Genomic DNA, 19129 nt, shown 5'->3' with positions numbered 1-19129 from the left:
AAGGCTTTGGCCGGCGAGCGTAGCCCTGAGTTTGATTAATCCTTCATGGCCAAGGAACTGAAAGGAGGGCCTGGGTGGGGGCAAAATGGGGCCATCTGGATAGCTTCATAAACATGTCTATCTTTCCATGCTCTCCAAAGGGTTCTAGGAAAGTCATAAAAATGAAAGGAGAGGTCCATGTTGCTGAAAGTACTTTCTTTTTTCTACTTTAGTACTTTATTAACCGAGTGCAAACAGTCCAAGTAATTCCATGGGTGGAGGGACGTCCAATGAGTGGTTGTGGCATTGTGCCGTTTTTCTTAATTTGGAGACCTATTTGAGGTGTGGCAACAAAACATATCTGTCCGTTTAAATTACATGCACATTACTGATGTGCCCATTGGTAGTTTCAGAGCCAAATATTGCAAAGTTAAACAAGCTTGCAAGGGATTGACAAATGATGCTTGATGGCTACGGTCAAAGTCTTATGCCAACACAATGTCTTAACCCCCTCATACTGGGGATGTCTCTTATTTCAGCTGGAAAGGGGGATCCCATCACTGCACAAAAGGTCAATTTTTGCATGCAATCTCAAAGCTTTGGAGTGTTTTCTATTATGTGAAACCACCTTTTGGTTTAAAAGAGCATAGCATTCAGAGAGATCTTCTCAATATTACATGCACTTCTGCATTAATTAAGTCTCTTAACAAAATCTTATGGCCTAGGGCAAGTAAAGATAAAAGCGATCACACTGTCTGTTTTGTAGCAACAGATTTGGCACACCACAGGGCACCAGATGACGTTGTTGTTTTAATTGTCTGTCTGTCTAGTGCACTTGCACAACAGCAAGGGTGAAGAACAACTTATATACACCTTATATAATATATTAAAGATTTGGGAGATTCTTACATGCAGGCACAGCTATTTTATATTACGGTCCCCCAAGGTAACACATAATCCTTAAAGGTAACACATAATCCTCATGTGCAAACAGTAATTTTACAGTTTACGTAATTCCCTGTTCAGAGAGACCTTGTAGAAATTTGTGGTAAAACAAATGTGTGTGTGTGATGAATGTGGAACACAGCTGTGGTGCGGTTGCATTCTTCAGTGTTTTAAAGGCCCTGTGTAATCTATTATCTTTTTAAAGCCTTCAGCGTGGCTTTACATGTTTGCATTAACTGCAGTGACACACACCAACAACAAAAGACACGTCTGTTAGGAAACAGAACTTTCCCTGGAGCGCTTCGATTTATAAAGTGATCCGGTTTTCGGATGTTTACTTAAATCTTTTCAAAACTGACGTATTCAAAAGAACAATTAGTGGAATAAAAGTCCGATGCACGGTGTTAAAATGTAACATTGAAGTAAGTCCTCAATGACACCGTAAGACCGGTAAGGGAACCGCCAGGTAAGCCAATTACACATAGCATTTGCAGTTCAAAGATAGCACTGTTAAGAACAGACAAAACACCAAATGTCTTGACTTGTAAACAAAACGTTGCTAATGCTCCAAAAGCCTTATTTAAGAGCCACGAACCCCAACTACAAACTTCCAGTTTTACATAAAGGCAAAATGAGAGATACTCTGCACCAAAACAAAAAAAGACAGAAGAAGTGGTGAAAAATGCAAGAATAAAAGAAGCCAACTGTGAACTCTATCCTGTATTCTTCCCTTTTCATTAACAGGTCTTTATTTTTCTTCTCTATTGCCTGCTTCCTGCTGCATAGCTGATGTGCCTGGTCTTGTCCTCCACAATCACGACTCCGGGAGAAATCAAAGAGCGCTATTGCATGCGATTGCACAACAGGACGCGTGTGTAAACAAGTAAGGCTCGGGGCACTTACCCAGAGGGGGTGGGGCGCTGCTGGTCGCAAAGGTGAGGGCAAGGGTGCTCGCCGTGCTGGAAGTAGGCTCGGTGCCAGGGCTGAGTGTGGGCAGAGTCTCCTGGAACCAGCGGGTGGATGAAACGATGCTGCTTGCGGTAGTGGCGTGTGTCCAAGGAGCATCGTGGGCAATAAGGCCTTCCTCCTCATCGTCCCCCCTGAGGAGATCCAACCAGTCTGGTTCCCTGTTGCGGCTGGCACCTTGTATCAAAGCACGACGGAGAAGCAGCAAGCAGGCTCCAAATCCCAGCAGAAGTAGCAGTAGGGCAGGCACGAGGAAGAGGGCTTTTCCACCACACGCTCCTCTACAGCAGGGCCTCGGAGAGCGGCGTGGGGATGGCTGTTCCGGAGAGAACCCAAGCCCTGCGCTGCGCTCGACACCGGACACAAGCCCCACGCTCTGCCCCTGACACACAGACACCAGAAACACAGGCAGTGGACAGACAGAAACATCTGGGTCCATCGGAGGCTCGTCCAAATTCTGCTCGATCCCTCCCGGCTTCCTCTGCAGGCACTCATAGGGGCAACCCCATCTTTCTCCGAATGCATCTACACTGCTAAAACACACACACATACACCGCTGGTGTGGAGTGATACCCCACCTCTGGACTTTTCCCCAATACCAGTTGTCAGCCCTAACACACGGCCGCCCTCGCAAACCAGTGGGTGTGAAATCGCGGCATCGGGGCTTTGGTGCGAGCTGGCAGACAGAGAGCGATCGCACGATGTGGCGCTTCAGATCCGGGGTTGACCCCACCCAGAAACAGCAGCACCAACCCACTGCACCCCTCACACCAGCTCTGACGGTCACAGCCAGCTGCAGAAAATCCACCCCACATAAGCACACATTCACACACCCACATTTACAGCATCCGGTATGATGGGGAAAACAGAGGGGCTATCCCCACCCAAACACACTTAATGAAGTAATGAATACTGCGGGCAAGACCACCAGCAACATGTGACATGGAAAGTCATACAATTGGGGGGGTTGAATGACAGCTTGTGTACCTACAAAGAGTAACACCTTTAAAAGCGGGCGTGAATGGGAAATATATGTATTCCTTATGTGACCAAAGACGCGGATCCAAAGGGCAAAGAGATCAACTAGCATTGCGCACATCAAGCTAAAAGGCCTAAAGAATCTGACCTCAATGTCAAAGGTCACAGTTTGACTATCATCATAATAGAAAACACACTTCCAAGAAAAAACATACTCACGTACACACTCCTTTTGACTCAACATCCGTGCACACACACCTTAAGCTCACAAATCCCCAATTATGTGAGGCATTCACTAAAAGTGAATTGCGGCTGCTAATAGTGTTGTTTATTTGCACGCATGTATGCATTGTTTAAGCATGTGATGAACAATCAGGTAACAAGCCAAAATGAAAGAGAAAATACAATTGGCTAATTCCTGATCTTGTAGGACTGTTGTGGGATCTAGATTTGTGGAGAAGAGAGCAACACTTTATTGAAGAAAGCTTTCAGTCTGCATAAACTGGATTGCGGGTGATGAATAAGAGACAACTTTTTGTGCGTAAAATTGGCACAACCATTTCGAAAATCAACCCATAAAACATGTGGAAATCGAAACAACCGAGCTATTTGGGCTCTCTGGCAGCGTGTAGTTTTTTGATGTGTTTACAATATGTAAAGACATCCTGTTTGTGCTGAATTAGGGCCGTTGTCACCAGTCATGCGTGCTGGACTGTAAATACAGTGGGCTTTCCATGAATCTCCCGGACAAGTCCCCAACCGTTCACCCGCACCGATCAATGCTTTCAATTCCCTTACAGGTACTTGACATTCTAGCACAGTCACTGCCAACATCCGAAAAAGATTTCTAGCGTCCTTTAAGCCCAGTTAATCTTGTCGCTCGGGCTGACAGAGAAAACGGCTGGGTTTTTTGCAACAATACGAGAGAGGGAAATAAAGAAAGGGTGGGAACTAGAGAACGTGACAGGAAGCGAATGGTGCTTTCGAGGTATTCCAGGCGGCAGATGAAAGATGCAGTCCCGAAACAGAGGGCCAACGTGGTTATCCACAGTTTGACGCTGGTGCTTGCCAACGCATGGAACTCAAATCCGACATTAAAGATAAGTGATGGTTTACATTAGTGGAGTTAAGCACCAATGGATTGGTTTTCATCACAGGGGCAGGTGTGAGGAGCTTCACAGGGGTGGGTAAGAGAGAAAGAGAGACATGGAGGGATTTCTGCTGGTGGGCCCCAGCATGACTGATGAGGTTGGAACAATTGGCCGTCCAGCTGCGTTTTCCATCAAACACATTCCTCTCATCTCATGCTCATTTACTCTGTTGCTGTAAGCAGCGCCCTCTAGGGATGTGATTTTTATATGACGGACAGAAAATCTAGAAGGGACAGCCCCCATTTCTCTACTACTGTCAAACCATCCATGTCCAACACAAGTTGGAGTCCACTAATATCTATGATTCTGATGAGATTAAATTTGGTCTGATCGTGTGTAACTGAACATTTGGCAGAGTTCCAGACTTGCAAATTTCATTTTCCCAAAACTGAAATAAGAGGTCAAAATTGAAAATACAATCCATGTGTGCAACTGCCGGAGGTGTTATGCAAACAAAGCCTGCAAAAAGTCTCAAATTGTAAACTTTTCTCCGAAGTCCTACACACACACACACACAAACACACACGCAATGTGCATCGCGTGCTCACTGAAACAAACCCCTCTTCAAACGGGTTGAAAACAGGGAATCCCCATCTAGCACTCTGTTTACATGAAATGAAAATGAACCCGATTAACTTCCTCATTATATTTATACACATCTGGTATGCAAAATTCATCAATGCACGTAGACCCCGGAAAAACGGTTTTGTTTGTAATCTTCCATAACATAATAACATACACCGCCTGTCAATAAATAAAGTGCATGTGTCCAATCTTTTCTATTTTGCTTTAGCTCTGCCCATCCTTATTCTAGTATGCAATGAGCCAATCATGGTGCAATGGATAAAACCCATCCAAGTTCAACCCTACATTTTTCTCACTGAATATTCTGTTTCACATTCTGATTACATAACTTAAAGTGTCTGTAAACATAATTTCATGTTGATTTTATTTTTTTATTCTGGAAATGATGTAAATGATAACACACACTGTGTAGACTACTGTGTATATACACTGACATTATCAATCAGGTTGCATTCAAACAATTCATTTGTAACACAAATACAGTGTTGGGTAAGTTACTCAAAAATGTAACAAATTATTAGTTACTAATTACATCATCAACCATGCATTTAGATTACTGTACAAATTACTCTCTCCAAAAAGGATTACTTCAGGGCTCAATGCAAATCATTTTTATACTGGCCTGGTTGTGCCAGTGGTTTAGGTTTTTACTTGCCCTGCCAAAATTTTCACTGGCCCCACCCAATTTTTTTTAAATAATATTACAAGTGTCAACTATAATTGTATATGCATTTTATTCATCATTTGTTAAGACAATTGGCAATTTTTAATGTAAACTCTAATTCTGTAATTTCACAATACTTTTATCAGGATCAATAGTTGCAGCTATATCAGGATTTAACTGGTAGAGCAAAAAGACGTTAAGATGGCAGCGCCCTCTAATTATGTAACACAACACACGCAATAGCGTCCACAACAACCAATAAGGTAAGACAAACCTCATGACATTGCCGAGAAGTTAACGTTCGCAACACTTAAAATGTGTGTCGACGGTTCGTAACTTTGTATAAGAATACATATAGAGACAAACGACCACAGGCAGAAAATATATTTTAGTGACTGATGGTAAGCACTGGCCCGAGCGTCTCTCAATCTGGCCCCGGGCCACCGGGCAGTCCTTTATGTTGAGCCCTGTACTTATTACTAATTACTTTCTACATTTTATTTAGTAAATGATACAATGATAGATTTGAAACAGCTCAAATAAATCATATAAAAGTGCATAAATTATTCACGTTACACTTTTTAAGGTCCATTTCTCACTATAAACTAACTATTAACTACTTTAGCCCCAATATACTACTAATTACTGCTTATTAATACTTTAGTAAAGCAGTTGTTAGTTTAAGTATTGAATTGGGTAGGATTAAGGATGTAGAATAAGGTTTTACAGGATCAGGAATTAATATGTGCTTTTTAAGAAACATATCTCAGTAATATTAATGCTAATAACCTACCAGTTAATAGTAAGAGTGTTAGCATTATTCTTATTAATTCCCCAAAGTTTTTAAAATGAAAAGGATACATTAAAAAAGCATGCATTTTTACCGTAGACTTTACATTTCAATGTTAATTTGGACATATCATGAAAATTTGACTTCTTCCATGTTTAATTTTTATAATTGGCTCCCCAGTGCTTCTATCAAGCTAGAAAATGTGATAAAGATCAACCCAGTATTAGTTTTGGTAAACCTTTTTCTGCAAGCATGTGAAAAAATAGGCCATTGAAATTTAACTCCAATTGTGATGTCAGAAGGGAATCTTATTATAATAATACCGCCCCTTAATCTGCACTCTCCAAACACGGCACTGCCATTTAATGCAGAGATCAACTCATTTGCATTTTAAAGGGCACACCCAATAGCGGCACATTTTTGCTCACACCTACAAAGTGGCAATTTTAACATGTTGTGATAAATTATCAATGGGGTATTTTAAAACTTTACATACGTACTTTGAGGACACCAAAGATTTATTTTACATCGTAAAAAAGTTTTGTGAAATGTCCCCTTTAAATCCACGATTGCGTTATGTATAATTCTTCTACAGTCTATAAACAGTTTTTTCGTTCAATTACATCAGAAGTAACTGTAATTATATTACTGGGAAAATAAGAGTAATTCCTAAGGGGCGGGACACCCCAAAGCTTTTTACGCGTCTGAAAACGCCAGGAGGATGCCGAATGCCAGCTGTTTCTTCAGCTGAGCGCTTTGGTAGCTGTGATCCTCGAGCTGTAAGCCGGTTGGTTGTTGTGATACTTGTCCCGCCCCTCCTCCACTGTGATTAGATGGCCGTATGAGAACTGACATTGACAAAGTTGAATCTTTCCAACTCTCGACGCTTAACGCTGAGCACAGAAAAACTGCAGAGCGCCGACTTTCAGCGCGGAAAAAATTCGCCAGCTGCTGGCTGTTTTGGAAAAACGCTGCGCTTCAATTTAAAACAATTGAAAATATGCGCCAGCCGCGGGCGTAAAAGCTTTGGTGTACACGCACCCTTACTTTACTTTTTAAGGAAAATTAATTAGAATACAATAACTAATTACCCAACACTGCACAAATATTGCTGTCTGTGCAGGCAGCTTGCTTGTCATTCGAGTATATGTCCACAATGGAGTCACACATAACCTTCTGACCTTGTCTTGTCCTGCTTCACCCATTTGGTGACCTGTGACACCCCAATGCTTTAAAAAACACACCCATACACACGACCACCATGCAACAGGCACCAAAAGGTGAACACACAGTGGTATTAGGTTAAAGAGCATCTATTATACTCCCGCTGCGCAGCCATGCAGCCGCCTTGCCCCCCGGGAGTGGAACGGCAAGGGGGCGGGAACTGAAATTGTCTGTTGTTTGTCTTCATTAATTGCTGCTCCAAGGTCACAGGGTGTCTTTCCCTCCGCTCTCATGTTCCCCGGACAGCCTCCGTTCACCCCCGAACAGTCATAACTTTCACCCTGATCAGCTATAATTAATGACTCCAATTACTCTGCTCAGTTATCTTGTTAAACTTACTGCTGAAAGAGCCAAAATATGCATGCGTGTGTTTATTGGAGCTGTTTAAAAGGGATGCGCGTGATGAAAAACAGCCTTTATAAAGAGAGAGATTAATCCTGTGTCAGTGCAGCAGTGACAAAAAGTATCAGCCCAGGAGTCCCGGCACCTGATTGGCTGCTGTGCAGAGAGGCAGCACGCGATTGGTTGAATGCCTCTATGGAGCAATCCACAACTGCATTGTAAAATGGGTTTGAAACAGCTGCGTCTGCAAGCAGCTGGGTCTCCTTGCCTTTATCTCTCTTTGTTTTTGGCTTTCCCTCCATCTATGACTTTTTCTGTTCACCTTCTTTTGCATCGGTCCCTAACATCACCTCCCAACCTAGTACTTGTCTTTTTTCTATAGACTTTCAAAATCTTCCTCTTAGATTTGAAAAAAATGGATGCAGCTGCTACAGCTCAGTAGCCGTCGTACAGTATCCGTTGTACCAATGACCTCATGAAAAAAAGCACATTAGTGATAAAAATAAATTAAACTTTTCAGGAACAGTTTTTAAAACCAAACAGTTTGTGATTTGCCTGGAAAGCCTGGAGCAGACTAATCGGTCTTACGGAAGCCCAAGTTCAACTGACCCCAAATGGACGTTTACGTAACACATTCTTGCATTCATACAGCTAGACGGAGTGCAACAGATTGGAACAGAATGCCGTTTTTGTTTAAATGTGAGGTTCAATGCAATAGATGTCTAAAGGTGTATGAAAGTAAAGTGGGGGACCTTAAAGGAAAACATGTTTTTACCTCAACTTAGACAAATTAATACATACCTATCTTTTTTCAATGCGTGCATTTTTAATCTTTGTACAGCACCTCGTGAATGTGTTAGCATTTAGCCTAGCCCCATTCATTCCTTAGGATCCAAACAGGGATGAATTTAGAAGCCACCAAGCACTTTCATGTTTTCCCTATTTAAAGATTGTTACATGAGTAGTTACATGAGTAAGTATGGTGGCACAATATAAAACATTAGTTTGGAGCCATAGGAATGAATGGGGCTGGGCTAACTGCTAACACATTCACGAAGTGCTGTACAAAGATTAAAAGTGCATGCATTGAAAAAAGATAGGTATGTATTAATTCATCTAAGTTGAGGTAAGAAGATAGTAAAATATTGAAAATGGTGATGTTTTTCTTTAAAACGAAAAATTGTGTCATCATTTACTCTCATGTTGTTACAAACCTGTATAAATTTATTTGTTCCGATAAACATGAAGGAAGATATTTTGAAGAATATTTGTAACCAAACCATTTTTGAGCCCTATTCACATCCATAGTAGGAAAAAAGAATACTATGAAAGTAAATGGGGCTCACAAACTGTTTGATTTCTCAAAATATCTTCATTCAGTGTTCAGCAGAACAAAGAAATGTATACAGGTTTGTAACAACACGAGAGTGAGTAAACAATGACAGAATTTTCATTTTTTGGATGAACTATCCCTTCTAAAGATGCACAGCATTTGAATAATTGCATGCAAAAAATATTAAAACTAGAAAAACTAGTAGACTATCTGGTTGTTGGTCAATCATCATCTAACAATATCATTCATTCTCCGTAAAGGCTTTTTCTAAGCTGTTGGATTTATTTGTTGCTCCCCTGGGCATTTCTGTGCTTCAATAGTGGCGGCCTCATTCAGAGTGTTGATCTATGTTGCATGCTCTTCTTTTGCCTCGTGAGAAGTGTATCGCCCCTCCCCAAGCCTGGGGCCACACCACTTCTGATGGGCTCGGTCTTGCCTCCTCTTCCTTTTACCTGTGTGTGTGAAGTCTGCCGTGACACAGCGAGACTTGTTGGGGGGGCCTGACATGCCGACAAACAATCAGAGTGAAACGTACACAAACACATGCATGCACGCAGCTCTCCGTGTCGTCCCGCAGCCACACACACACACACACACACAGACGTCCACACATAGGTACCCGGAGAAACCTTTGCTTGGAACATCAGCCAACTATGCACTTATAGATACACGGAGGGCATGATTTAAACAATTGTTTGATTTGAGCATGTTGCAATGAAGACCTCAGGCTTCATCGCTCATCACATCCGCTTCCATAGGCAAAGAAAACTACAAGTGGGATATTTTATTATCTCAATTATATTTCAGTTGTGTAGACAGAAATCATCACAACATGCCTTAAATAGATCTCAAAAAAGTTTTTTTTAAAGATATTACAGTTTTTTTTTTTACAAAAAACTTTGTAGAGGGAGTAAATAATTCAATGATTCCAATTGCATATTCTGAGCTTTGAAAGACCTTCGAGCAATACATTTCTTTCTAGGGTGTCAGCAAAAGAATAAAACATAACATAAGCCATAATATTTTTAAGCATTTACAGCTGTACTTACTGCTTTGTACGTGCACAGTACTGGTGCCATTGTCCTTCCCCAGAAAATTCTCCGCAACACATGTGTAATTCCCAGAATGCTCCAGTTTTGCACTGTCGATCTGGACTTTGGAGTTTTTTCTTGAAAAGGAAAATAAAGAGTTAGGATTTCACAATAAAAACATGAAACAAATATACACGTATGTAGGCACTGTGCAATGGGAAGCTAAGTCTGCGTGCTCTGAGATCACGCAGACACCGCTCCATCACAAGATTAATGCATCCGATAATGGCCTGTATTTCACATAATATATCTTTTGTGCCGAGACGTTTATGATAATATAAAAAACATTTTTATTTTATTAAAGGACACTTGGAGACGTGTTTTTGCACAAATATTTTGTTCAGGATGGCATTTGCCTTAAACTCTATAAACAGACAAAACAGATGCAAGTGACACAATGTTAAGCCCACTTTCATTATAAACTAGCACACTTGGTGTCTTCAGAGGGACACTCCAGGTTTTTTTTTTGAAAATATGCTAATTTTCCAGATCTCCTAAAGTTAAACATTTGAGTTTTACCGTTTTGGAATTCATTCAGCCGATCTCCGGGTCTGGCGCTACCACTTTTAGCATAGCTTAGCATTTCCATTGAATCTGATTAGACCATTATCACGCTCAATATAACCAAAGAGTTTTGATATTTTTTCTATTTAAAACTTGAGTCTTCTGTAGTTACATCGTGTACTAAGACCGACGGAAAATGTAAAAGTTGCAATTTTAGGCAGATATGGCTAAAAACGTAACTCTCATTCTGGCGTAATAATCAAGTAATGTGCTGCCGTAACATGGCTGCAGGAGGCGCAATGATATTACGCAGCGCCTGAAAATAGTCCCCTGCTAGTGAAAGATCCTAAAAGGTTATTTTTGTGCTCTTTGGTTATTTTTGAGCGCCATGCAAAATGGTCTAATCAAATTAAATGGATTGTGCTAAGCTATGCTAAAAGTGGTAGCGCCAGACCCCGAGATCGACTGAATGGATTTCCAAATGGTAAGAATGAAATGTTTAACCACAGTTGCCACAGGTGCAAACCTATTAAGATTATTCACCTAACTAAAAAATGGTGACCTCAACAGACACAGAAGGGACAGAAAACAGCACACTACAGCTTCATATAAACTACTTCAATGTTGTTTTTCTAATACTGCATCCTTTTTGTTCCTTTTGGATATGGTGTCTGTAACCATAGGGGCTAAAATATACAGTATCTTTACAGTTCTTTTTATTTTGGTACATGAAAGTGGGTAAGTGTTCATTAATAGGTATTGCTTTAACAATATAATAGGCATGCATGCTCAAACCCTTCACTTTAATTAAAAGAGAAAGGGCAGAGTCTAGACTGCCCAAAGTATGCATTTCTTGTCTTGTGTGAAGGTCACAATATTTTTATAAACTTGCTGTTGTAGTGTTTCAGTGTTCACTCACTTGCCCTTCCTTCCGATTCTGATCTCTTTGCTCTTTTTTAGCTCAGCGCCATCTTTGTACCACTTGTACTCTGGGGTGGGGTTGCCAGAGGCCTCGCACTTTACGATCAGTTTGCGTCCCTCGCCCACAAACACAGGACTCTTCATAGCCCTCAGTGTAGGAACAGCAGCTAAAGAAACAAAAGGAAAAATATTAGTTTACACTGTGAGACCGCAACCTTAGGTCAATGAGTCTGGGACGCGTATGAGTCAATCGAAGATGAGAAGCGTGCTCGGGATTTTCGCAATAACGTTTGAAGACATTAGTCACAATAACGACATGCTTTTTCACCAGCATCAATACCAACATGTTGCCCTGTGGTTGATGCAGTTATATAGGAGGAGAGAAAGAGAAGAAAAATCCAGAAGTCTCTTAGCTGGCCAGATGATGTCACCAGAGACACTAGCAGGGCATTTTTCTCTGCCGTCTCAGATCAATGCAGCACATTTATACAGCACATATCAAAGCTTTGCATTTGTGCTGCTGTTCACTTTCATAATCTCGACTTTCATAAACAGTAATGCAACGTTTAGTTGCTATCCATGTTAGCCGGGTGGTAGCTGGTAGACCACCGTGAACCAGCGACAATGAAATTGCATCTGATCCGACTGGTTTGACCATTGTGGACCAGCTAATGCCACCTTGGACCACACAGTATAGAATTGGCATCAATTCGCCTTAGATTTATTGGTCCGTTCAAAGAAAAATTAACAGTAAACATTAACAAGTATTTGTCTTTACATAATAAAATGATAAAAACAGCTTTATGCAAAGCATTGTGAGAACCAGAAATCCTCATTAACCTTCACTGATCAGTTTTTTCTAATTCTGGTTCCCAGAAACGTTTTGCATGAGGCTGTTATTTTATAGCTTTTTCCTGGAAAAACAAAGTCTTAATGTTTATTTATCTTTGAACAAACTGTTGCCAGTAAATAACATACATTTAAATCTACAGTAAGTTACTGGAAAACTGATGCCAGGAATTTCTTTAACAGTGCATCTAAAAATCAGATGCCACACAGCTTTCCTAAACTAGCTTTTCAAAAGGATAAGCAATGCGATTCATCCAGTGAAAGCTATGTCAAAAAAAAATCATGTTTACAAAGAAAATGTCATCTTAAAACTCTCTCGGACCATTATTGGCATAATCGAAAAGGGCGGAGCGACTTGGCTTGCCTTTAACAAGTCTTTTAAAATTATGTAAGAAGAACCACATACGACAGCTGCTTTATAGATCGTCATTTAGCCGACAACAGATCTTAGAAACTACTTTGAACGCAAACAAAATGGAGGATTACGGACTTGAACAACGGACTTGAACAACGGACTTAAACAACGGAGGAGAAGTTGCTACCACAAGCCCAGACGCTACCGTGCATGCTCTCTAAAGAAGCGCATAATGGGATTAATGCAGACACTGCAATCCCACGGCTTCAAAGAGCTGCGGTTGGACGACCGAGGGGCAGAACTGGGCGATGCTATTACCGTCCTGAATAAAAGGAGGGCACATGACGCCCTAGGGCTGGGGCAGGAGTAGGTGCCTTCCAAAGGGAACTCCGTTTAGCCGAGGCTGTCTCGTCTTAATTGGACAACGCACACTGCCAAAACCTAATTTAAAGTCTTCACATATAATTAAATAGGATGGCAGTCATCAAAAGGTAAACAGCTAAAACACACAAGCATTAACATCAATTAAAATCTTGACAGAGGTTGATGAAACAATCAGAATATTTGTCCCACTTTCCTGTCTCAGAAGAGACCGTTTCATTCAAACACCTGCTTTAATGAGCTGAGCGACGCTGCACACAGCTCTGGTGCTGATGCTGAGAGTCTTTGGCACATCAGTCTAATAGCGTCTCAAGTTTCGGATATCAGCCTCTAGCGATGTGCATTGTCTCCAAAAACCTGCTAAGTGACCGATATAGTTATGCTTTACACCAGTTAACGCTCACTGCTGTCACTTTATAAAAATATTAACTAATGTCATCTCCCTGTATATTTGAAGTCCTGTCTGCAACAACCGTAAATGAAGTAAAACAAGACATTTGATACAGAAACAAACATTCAATGCAAAACAAACTTTAACTCGCACTTTGCACAAATTCGATTTTTACGGAAATCCGCATCAAAATAAAAGTGAGCGTTTATTGTCTGAGCCTTTACGAAGCAAATTGGACTTATCTTCAATCTGCTGTATGAGTAAGCAAAAGCTCTGAATGTTAGCTTGTATCTCCTTCTCGCCTCCTGCATCCCATTGCTATAACTGGTAGGGCATCGATTGAGCAATGCCAAGGTCAAGGGTTGGAATCCCAAACAAAGCAAATTTATAAAACACACGCAAAAAACTTCAAATGCATTTCGTACAAAGCCTGACACTGTAACACGGAGTCCAGCTGCCAAACGTATACCGTAGCACAAGCCTGGCTAAGCTGAAAGAGTATTAAAGGCCCAATAGGAGGTCAACAGGCCGTACTTCAGTAATAATGTGTACTTTGATGGTTCTGTGGTGAATGACTGACATGAGGCATCTTGTTCCGAGTTGCATCTGTACATGCAGGGCGATACTTGCCCGTGTTCAGATAAGAAGGGTGGGGCGTCTGATTTGTATGCTCCATGTTTCCATGAATCCAGAGTAATCCAAAGCTGTATTCAGTCATAGTCCGTGACAAAGTCAAACTAGGCTATTCAAACTCAGAAAGAGATCTGTGGAGAACTACACTAGGTGCTGAAAACTGTCAAATCACACTTAAATGCCAAAACATAACTAATGCCAGATGTGCGTGATACGGTATGGAAGGTGTCGTCGCGTCTAAATGTTAAGAATAATAGTGCTTTTCCGCTATCCTTCAATCATAATTGCCAGCGATGGAAAGTCATTATTTCAGGTCACTTAAAGTTTATTTATGATTTAACAGTAATGTGTGTGGATAAAGCTGTGGCGTATGATGTTGTTATTCGTATTGTTAGGCTACCTGAGCCTTCAGATTATTTCACCATATTTCCCCTCAGGTAGCATATTTCATTAGCGCTTTTACACAGCCGTCACACTTTTACGAGACCCACATGACACCTTTGCCGTCTTCTGGTGGCTCCGCTTGTAATTCAGAAATGACTTGGAAATACATAACCTGGGGGACATTGCTGCAGCTCACTTTAAGCTGGCTAAATCGTTGTGCAGTTTGGAAAGAGGGAAGGGTTATGGAAAAATGCAAAAACCATGCTATCTAGCGACGGCACGAATTGCATTTTTGTGCTTCCAAGTAACTGAGCATTTATTTTCACTTTCATGTTATGACACATATCTTGTTTGGATACACGGTTTGAGTATTCCCAGAAAAAAAGCGCAGGCCAAAACTCTGTCAGAATAAAGCGCAGGATTGTACCGGAGGTTTGCGTGTGATGCCGAAGAAAAGATCTCGTCTTGGCTCCGGCTCTTTTGTTGAGAGTGACAAGAGAAAATATTTCAACGGACTTTTCGCCAGCATGGTGTATTATTTTAACAGTATTTGAATTATGCAGGAGTGTTTATGGATGAAGATAAGCCTGGAGAAAAGATTAACAGAATCAGCATGATATCAATCAAACTTTATTATATTTATATAGTCTACATTTATTGGTTAGATCATTGAGGACTATTTGATTTTATTAACATAATAAATAATAATAATAATTCTAATTTTCTTTACTGAAAGCTACAGAGCCTCTAAGGGGACATGGAGCAAAAATTAAATAAAGTTTAGTTTCGTGTGCGCACGCGAAACTATCGCATGCTCACGTGAAACTTTTGCATGCACACGTGAAATTAACGCGTTTAGTTTCACGTGCTCACGTGAAACTATCGTGTGCACACGTGAAACTATTGTGTGCGCACGTGAAACTTTCGCCTTCACATGCGCGCGATAGTTTCACGTGAGCACGCAAAACTAAACTTAAATATTTCAACTGACTTTTCTCCAGCATGGTGTATTATTTTAACAGTATTTGAATTATGCAGGAGTATTTATGGAGGAAGATAAGCCTGGAGAAAAGATTAACAGAATCAGCATGATATCAATCAAACTTTATTATATCTATATAGTCTACATTTATTGGTTAGATCATTGAGGACTATCTAATTTTATTAACAATACTAAATAATAATAATAATTCTAATTTTCTTTACTGAAAGCTACGGAGCCCCTAAGGGGACATGGAGCAAAAATGAAATAAAGTTTAGTGAAACTATCGCGTGCTCACGTGAAACTTTCGCGTGCGCACGTGAAATTACAGCGTTTAGTTTTGCGGAAGTTTCACGTGCGCACACGAAAGTTTCACGTGAGCACGCGATAGTTTCACGTGAGCACACGATAGCTTCATGTGCGCACGCGATAGCTTCACGTGCGCACGTGATAGCTTTACGTGCGCATGCGAAACTAAACTTTATTTAATTTTTGCTTCATGTCCACTTAGGGGCTCCGTAGTATGATAATACAGCAACAGTTCACCTGAGTTTGGCTCAGATACTTTTAAAGTAAACATCGGTCAGTGGTATAGATTTAAAAGTGTTTCTTTTTACTAGTTTTACTAGTGTTTTCTTTTATTACTAAACATAAAAAAATTCTGCACATGAAGGTGAGCACATGAAACTAAACTTTTTTTACTCCAATGTCACCTTAGGGGCTCGGGAGAAAGCTGGTAATGCCAAAATCCAACTTTTTTAAAAAATACAATTGAGAGTCAAATTAATCCCTTTCATGTTGCTTTCACAATATTTCATTTTAATGACTTTTAAATTACCTTTTTAGATGATTTCAATCAAGCGTACAGTTGCATCTTTTCAAAGAGAAAGCTTATAAAATAACAGTATTGTCCAAAAAAAATAAACAGAGTGGAAACTTAAGCTAAATCACAGCTTGCAACTGTAACTGCAATTGGTATAAAAATAGTCACATAAAAACAGGTTCATCAAGAAATAATGTACAACTGGGGAAAATACAGCAAAGGGCTTGTGCAATATAGCTACATAATGTTTTGCTTTTTGCTGTTTCAATGCAAAAAACTTTGTAACTCCAAAGCAATAAATATGAATTAATTTATTTAAATAAAAAATGACTTAACCTCAGCGCTTACTCTTGTGCCAAATATTGTCTGAACTCATCAATCACCTGATCCGATTTTTCCATAAGAAACCAAAACACTTCCTTCAGTTATATGAATGGCATGAAAATAAACAATGTGAAACTTCCTTGCATGAGGATACACCCTCATATATCCAGTATATTTCCTAGAATGGGGATATATATATATTTACAGTTTCTACGGATCCACCCATAACACATGAGATTCAGGATTCACGCATTAGCATTGTTCTGGAAAGCTAAGCCTGTTTTTGAGGAACAGTGGAAGATATCATAGCCTGAGGTGATGTTGTGCTTGTTTTCAGCTACGTGATTCAGCCACTCGCACGTTGCTTATCAGATAACTGTCAACATATGACTATGATATCAAAGATGATTCATGATATGCAAATACGTAATATTTATCACTCGAAACCCATATTGTACTCGTTTCCTATTTTCCTTCACAGATGACATTGGAAATGATCAGGAGGATCAATTTGGAAGGAAAATGTGGAAAGAATTCGGTTCATATCTGGCCGCACGTATGTATTTAACAGACTAAATAAATCCAAAGCTTAGCGTACGCCACGTTATCACAAAACTGAGCGGGAAATCTCCGTCGAGTATAAACCCGGGGTGTATAAACCAAAATGTGCTTTATCACTCTGAGAGAAATGATTTACTTAGACCCAGTGAAACAAATCTATACCCATGTGTGGTCTTGGCAATCGGACCGCAGTGCGTATGCCAAATATAGCTGCATGTTAACACAATCAATCACTTCCAGAAAGGAGTATATAATATAAAATTCTTTTGATTATTTTTTTAAACAGATCACAGTGTAAAGCACGCCATTTCTCAGACTTAACCACTTCGCATTATCTGATTTAGTGACTACTTAGGTTTGTAGGTCAACCATTACGATTTGTTCTATGCATCTTGCCTTTTATGTAAGAACAGAGCGACATCAGACTTCGGTCGAATTTAGCAAGAAGTTGTTGTGTACCTCAAACCAGAAAAACACAACTGTCTTCTGTCTCATGAGACACTGTATAAAACTTCTCCCGGGCACGCATTTTTTTTCCACAGCTGCGCTTTGTTTCTCTAGACACAGCACAGGTGATTAGCATCACTGTATGACACTGTTCCTCGTAACACATGCCACACACACGCACACTTGTGACGTATATCAGAGACCGCGGTTAAAAGAGAAAAATACAGCCTATACAATGTTATATCTTGCACAAGCCTATGTTAAATTACACCTGTGTTAGTTCTGGGAGGCCAAGCGTGTCAAAAGCTAGAAATTAGAACCACATAAAAGGTGTGTTGTGCCGGGGGAATACAATACTCTTGCATTCAGAGCCCCCGCGAATCAAGCCTCAGGGCAACAGGGCAGGGAACACCCCCCTTTAGGGATAAGACACAAAAAGATTCAAAGATTTGTCTGTAAATGAATGAAAGGTAGGGGGAAGTTTTTTGCGTGTTGGAGAAAGACAGCAGAATTATACATACTGTATCTCCTTGTCGTGACCCGCTAACTGAAGAGTTTCATATAGTAGAGGCGAGTCTCACATACCCTTAAAGTACCCTTGTTGGGTAGGTAAACTGCCACCGTCCATATAACAAGTTTATGATCTCCTCTCATTGTTCTAGACTTTACTTAACCAGAAGGTAACTGTAGTGACAACATTTCTTTTGGTTGATTTAATTTTTCCCCTAACCTACACATATTAGATAACCTCATTACCAATAGCTACTCTTAGAAATTGATTGCAACGTTGACTTGTATGTATTACTTTATTACTAAAATGTGTTCCGTTCACTCCAAAAATGTGTCCCAATAAATTCACACAGTCTCAAACGGTTCAGATATTTCCTGGGCTGATTTGGATTTCCAAGCGCGAGGTGAGAGTTTTATACATTTGTTGCAACTAAAAACACTCAAATTACCCATAATCTGTCATAAGCTGTCACTCACTGGTAGCACATTATAAACCACAAGTGTTCAAATTTTGGAGAAATCTGAGAGCTCTGTTGGTGCAGATCCCAAGTGAGCTATGGAATGACTTGGAACAGACAGAAGACAGCGGCTAACTGTGAATCATCATATACTAGCGTAGTGGTGTGCGTGACTATGCAAAGAGGGATTTGTCTTTTTCTCCCACTGCGTCTCGCTCTTCGACCTCAGGGTCAGACTGCACCGACAAGCCGCGACTTGCAGAAGCAGCAGAGCAGATCTTTGAATCACGCTCTCCAGCCCCAATTCACGAAAATCTCAGCCGTGACGCTTCCAACGTTTCGTGGCGACGGTGGTCGCCCTGCCGTGCAGAAATACCCAACTCTTGAAAAGTCCTTCACGACTGAGAGTTTCAGGAGCCCGCAACAATGCAACTCATTAAGCAACAATACTCAGGTAAGTGGGGTCAGTGGGAATGCTGGAAAAAGGCGACATCACCAAAGCAGGAGTTTATCGGTGCTCGGCAGGCCGATTGGAGGCTTGCACGCAAAGCGCACATT

The 19129-nt window shown here is 40.6% G+C and overlaps 1 protein-coding gene across 11 annotated transcripts in view; it reads right to left on the bottom strand.

Annotated features, from left to right (window-relative positions):
* The window catches only part of nrg2a (neuregulin 2a), a 106895-nt gene that overhangs the window by 36554 nt on the left and 51212 nt on the right, over positions 1 to 19129 (bottom strand). For all 11 annotated transcript variants that reach the window (XM_073871182.1, XM_055179194.2, XM_055179190.2 and 8 more), the window contains exons 2-3: positions 11472 to 11640; positions 10007 to 10125 (exon numbers count right to left, since the gene is read on the bottom strand). In XM_073871182.1, the coding sequence (XP_073727283.1) occupies positions 10007 to 10125; positions 11472 to 11617 (265 nt within the window). In that variant the 5' untranslated portion in view covers positions 11618 to 11640. The remainder of the gene's footprint in view (positions 1 to 10006; positions 10126 to 11471; positions 11641 to 19129) is intronic.

Source organism: Misgurnus anguillicaudatus, chromosome 9 (genome assembly GCF_027580225.2).
Source record: "Misgurnus anguillicaudatus chromosome 9, ASM2758022v2, whole genome shotgun sequence".
Classification (NCBI taxonomy): domain Eukaryota; kingdom Metazoa; phylum Chordata; class Actinopteri; order Cypriniformes; family Cobitidae; genus Misgurnus; species Misgurnus anguillicaudatus.
Note: the sequence above shows the minus strand (reverse complement) of the source record. Positions and strands in the feature narration are given on the sequence as shown.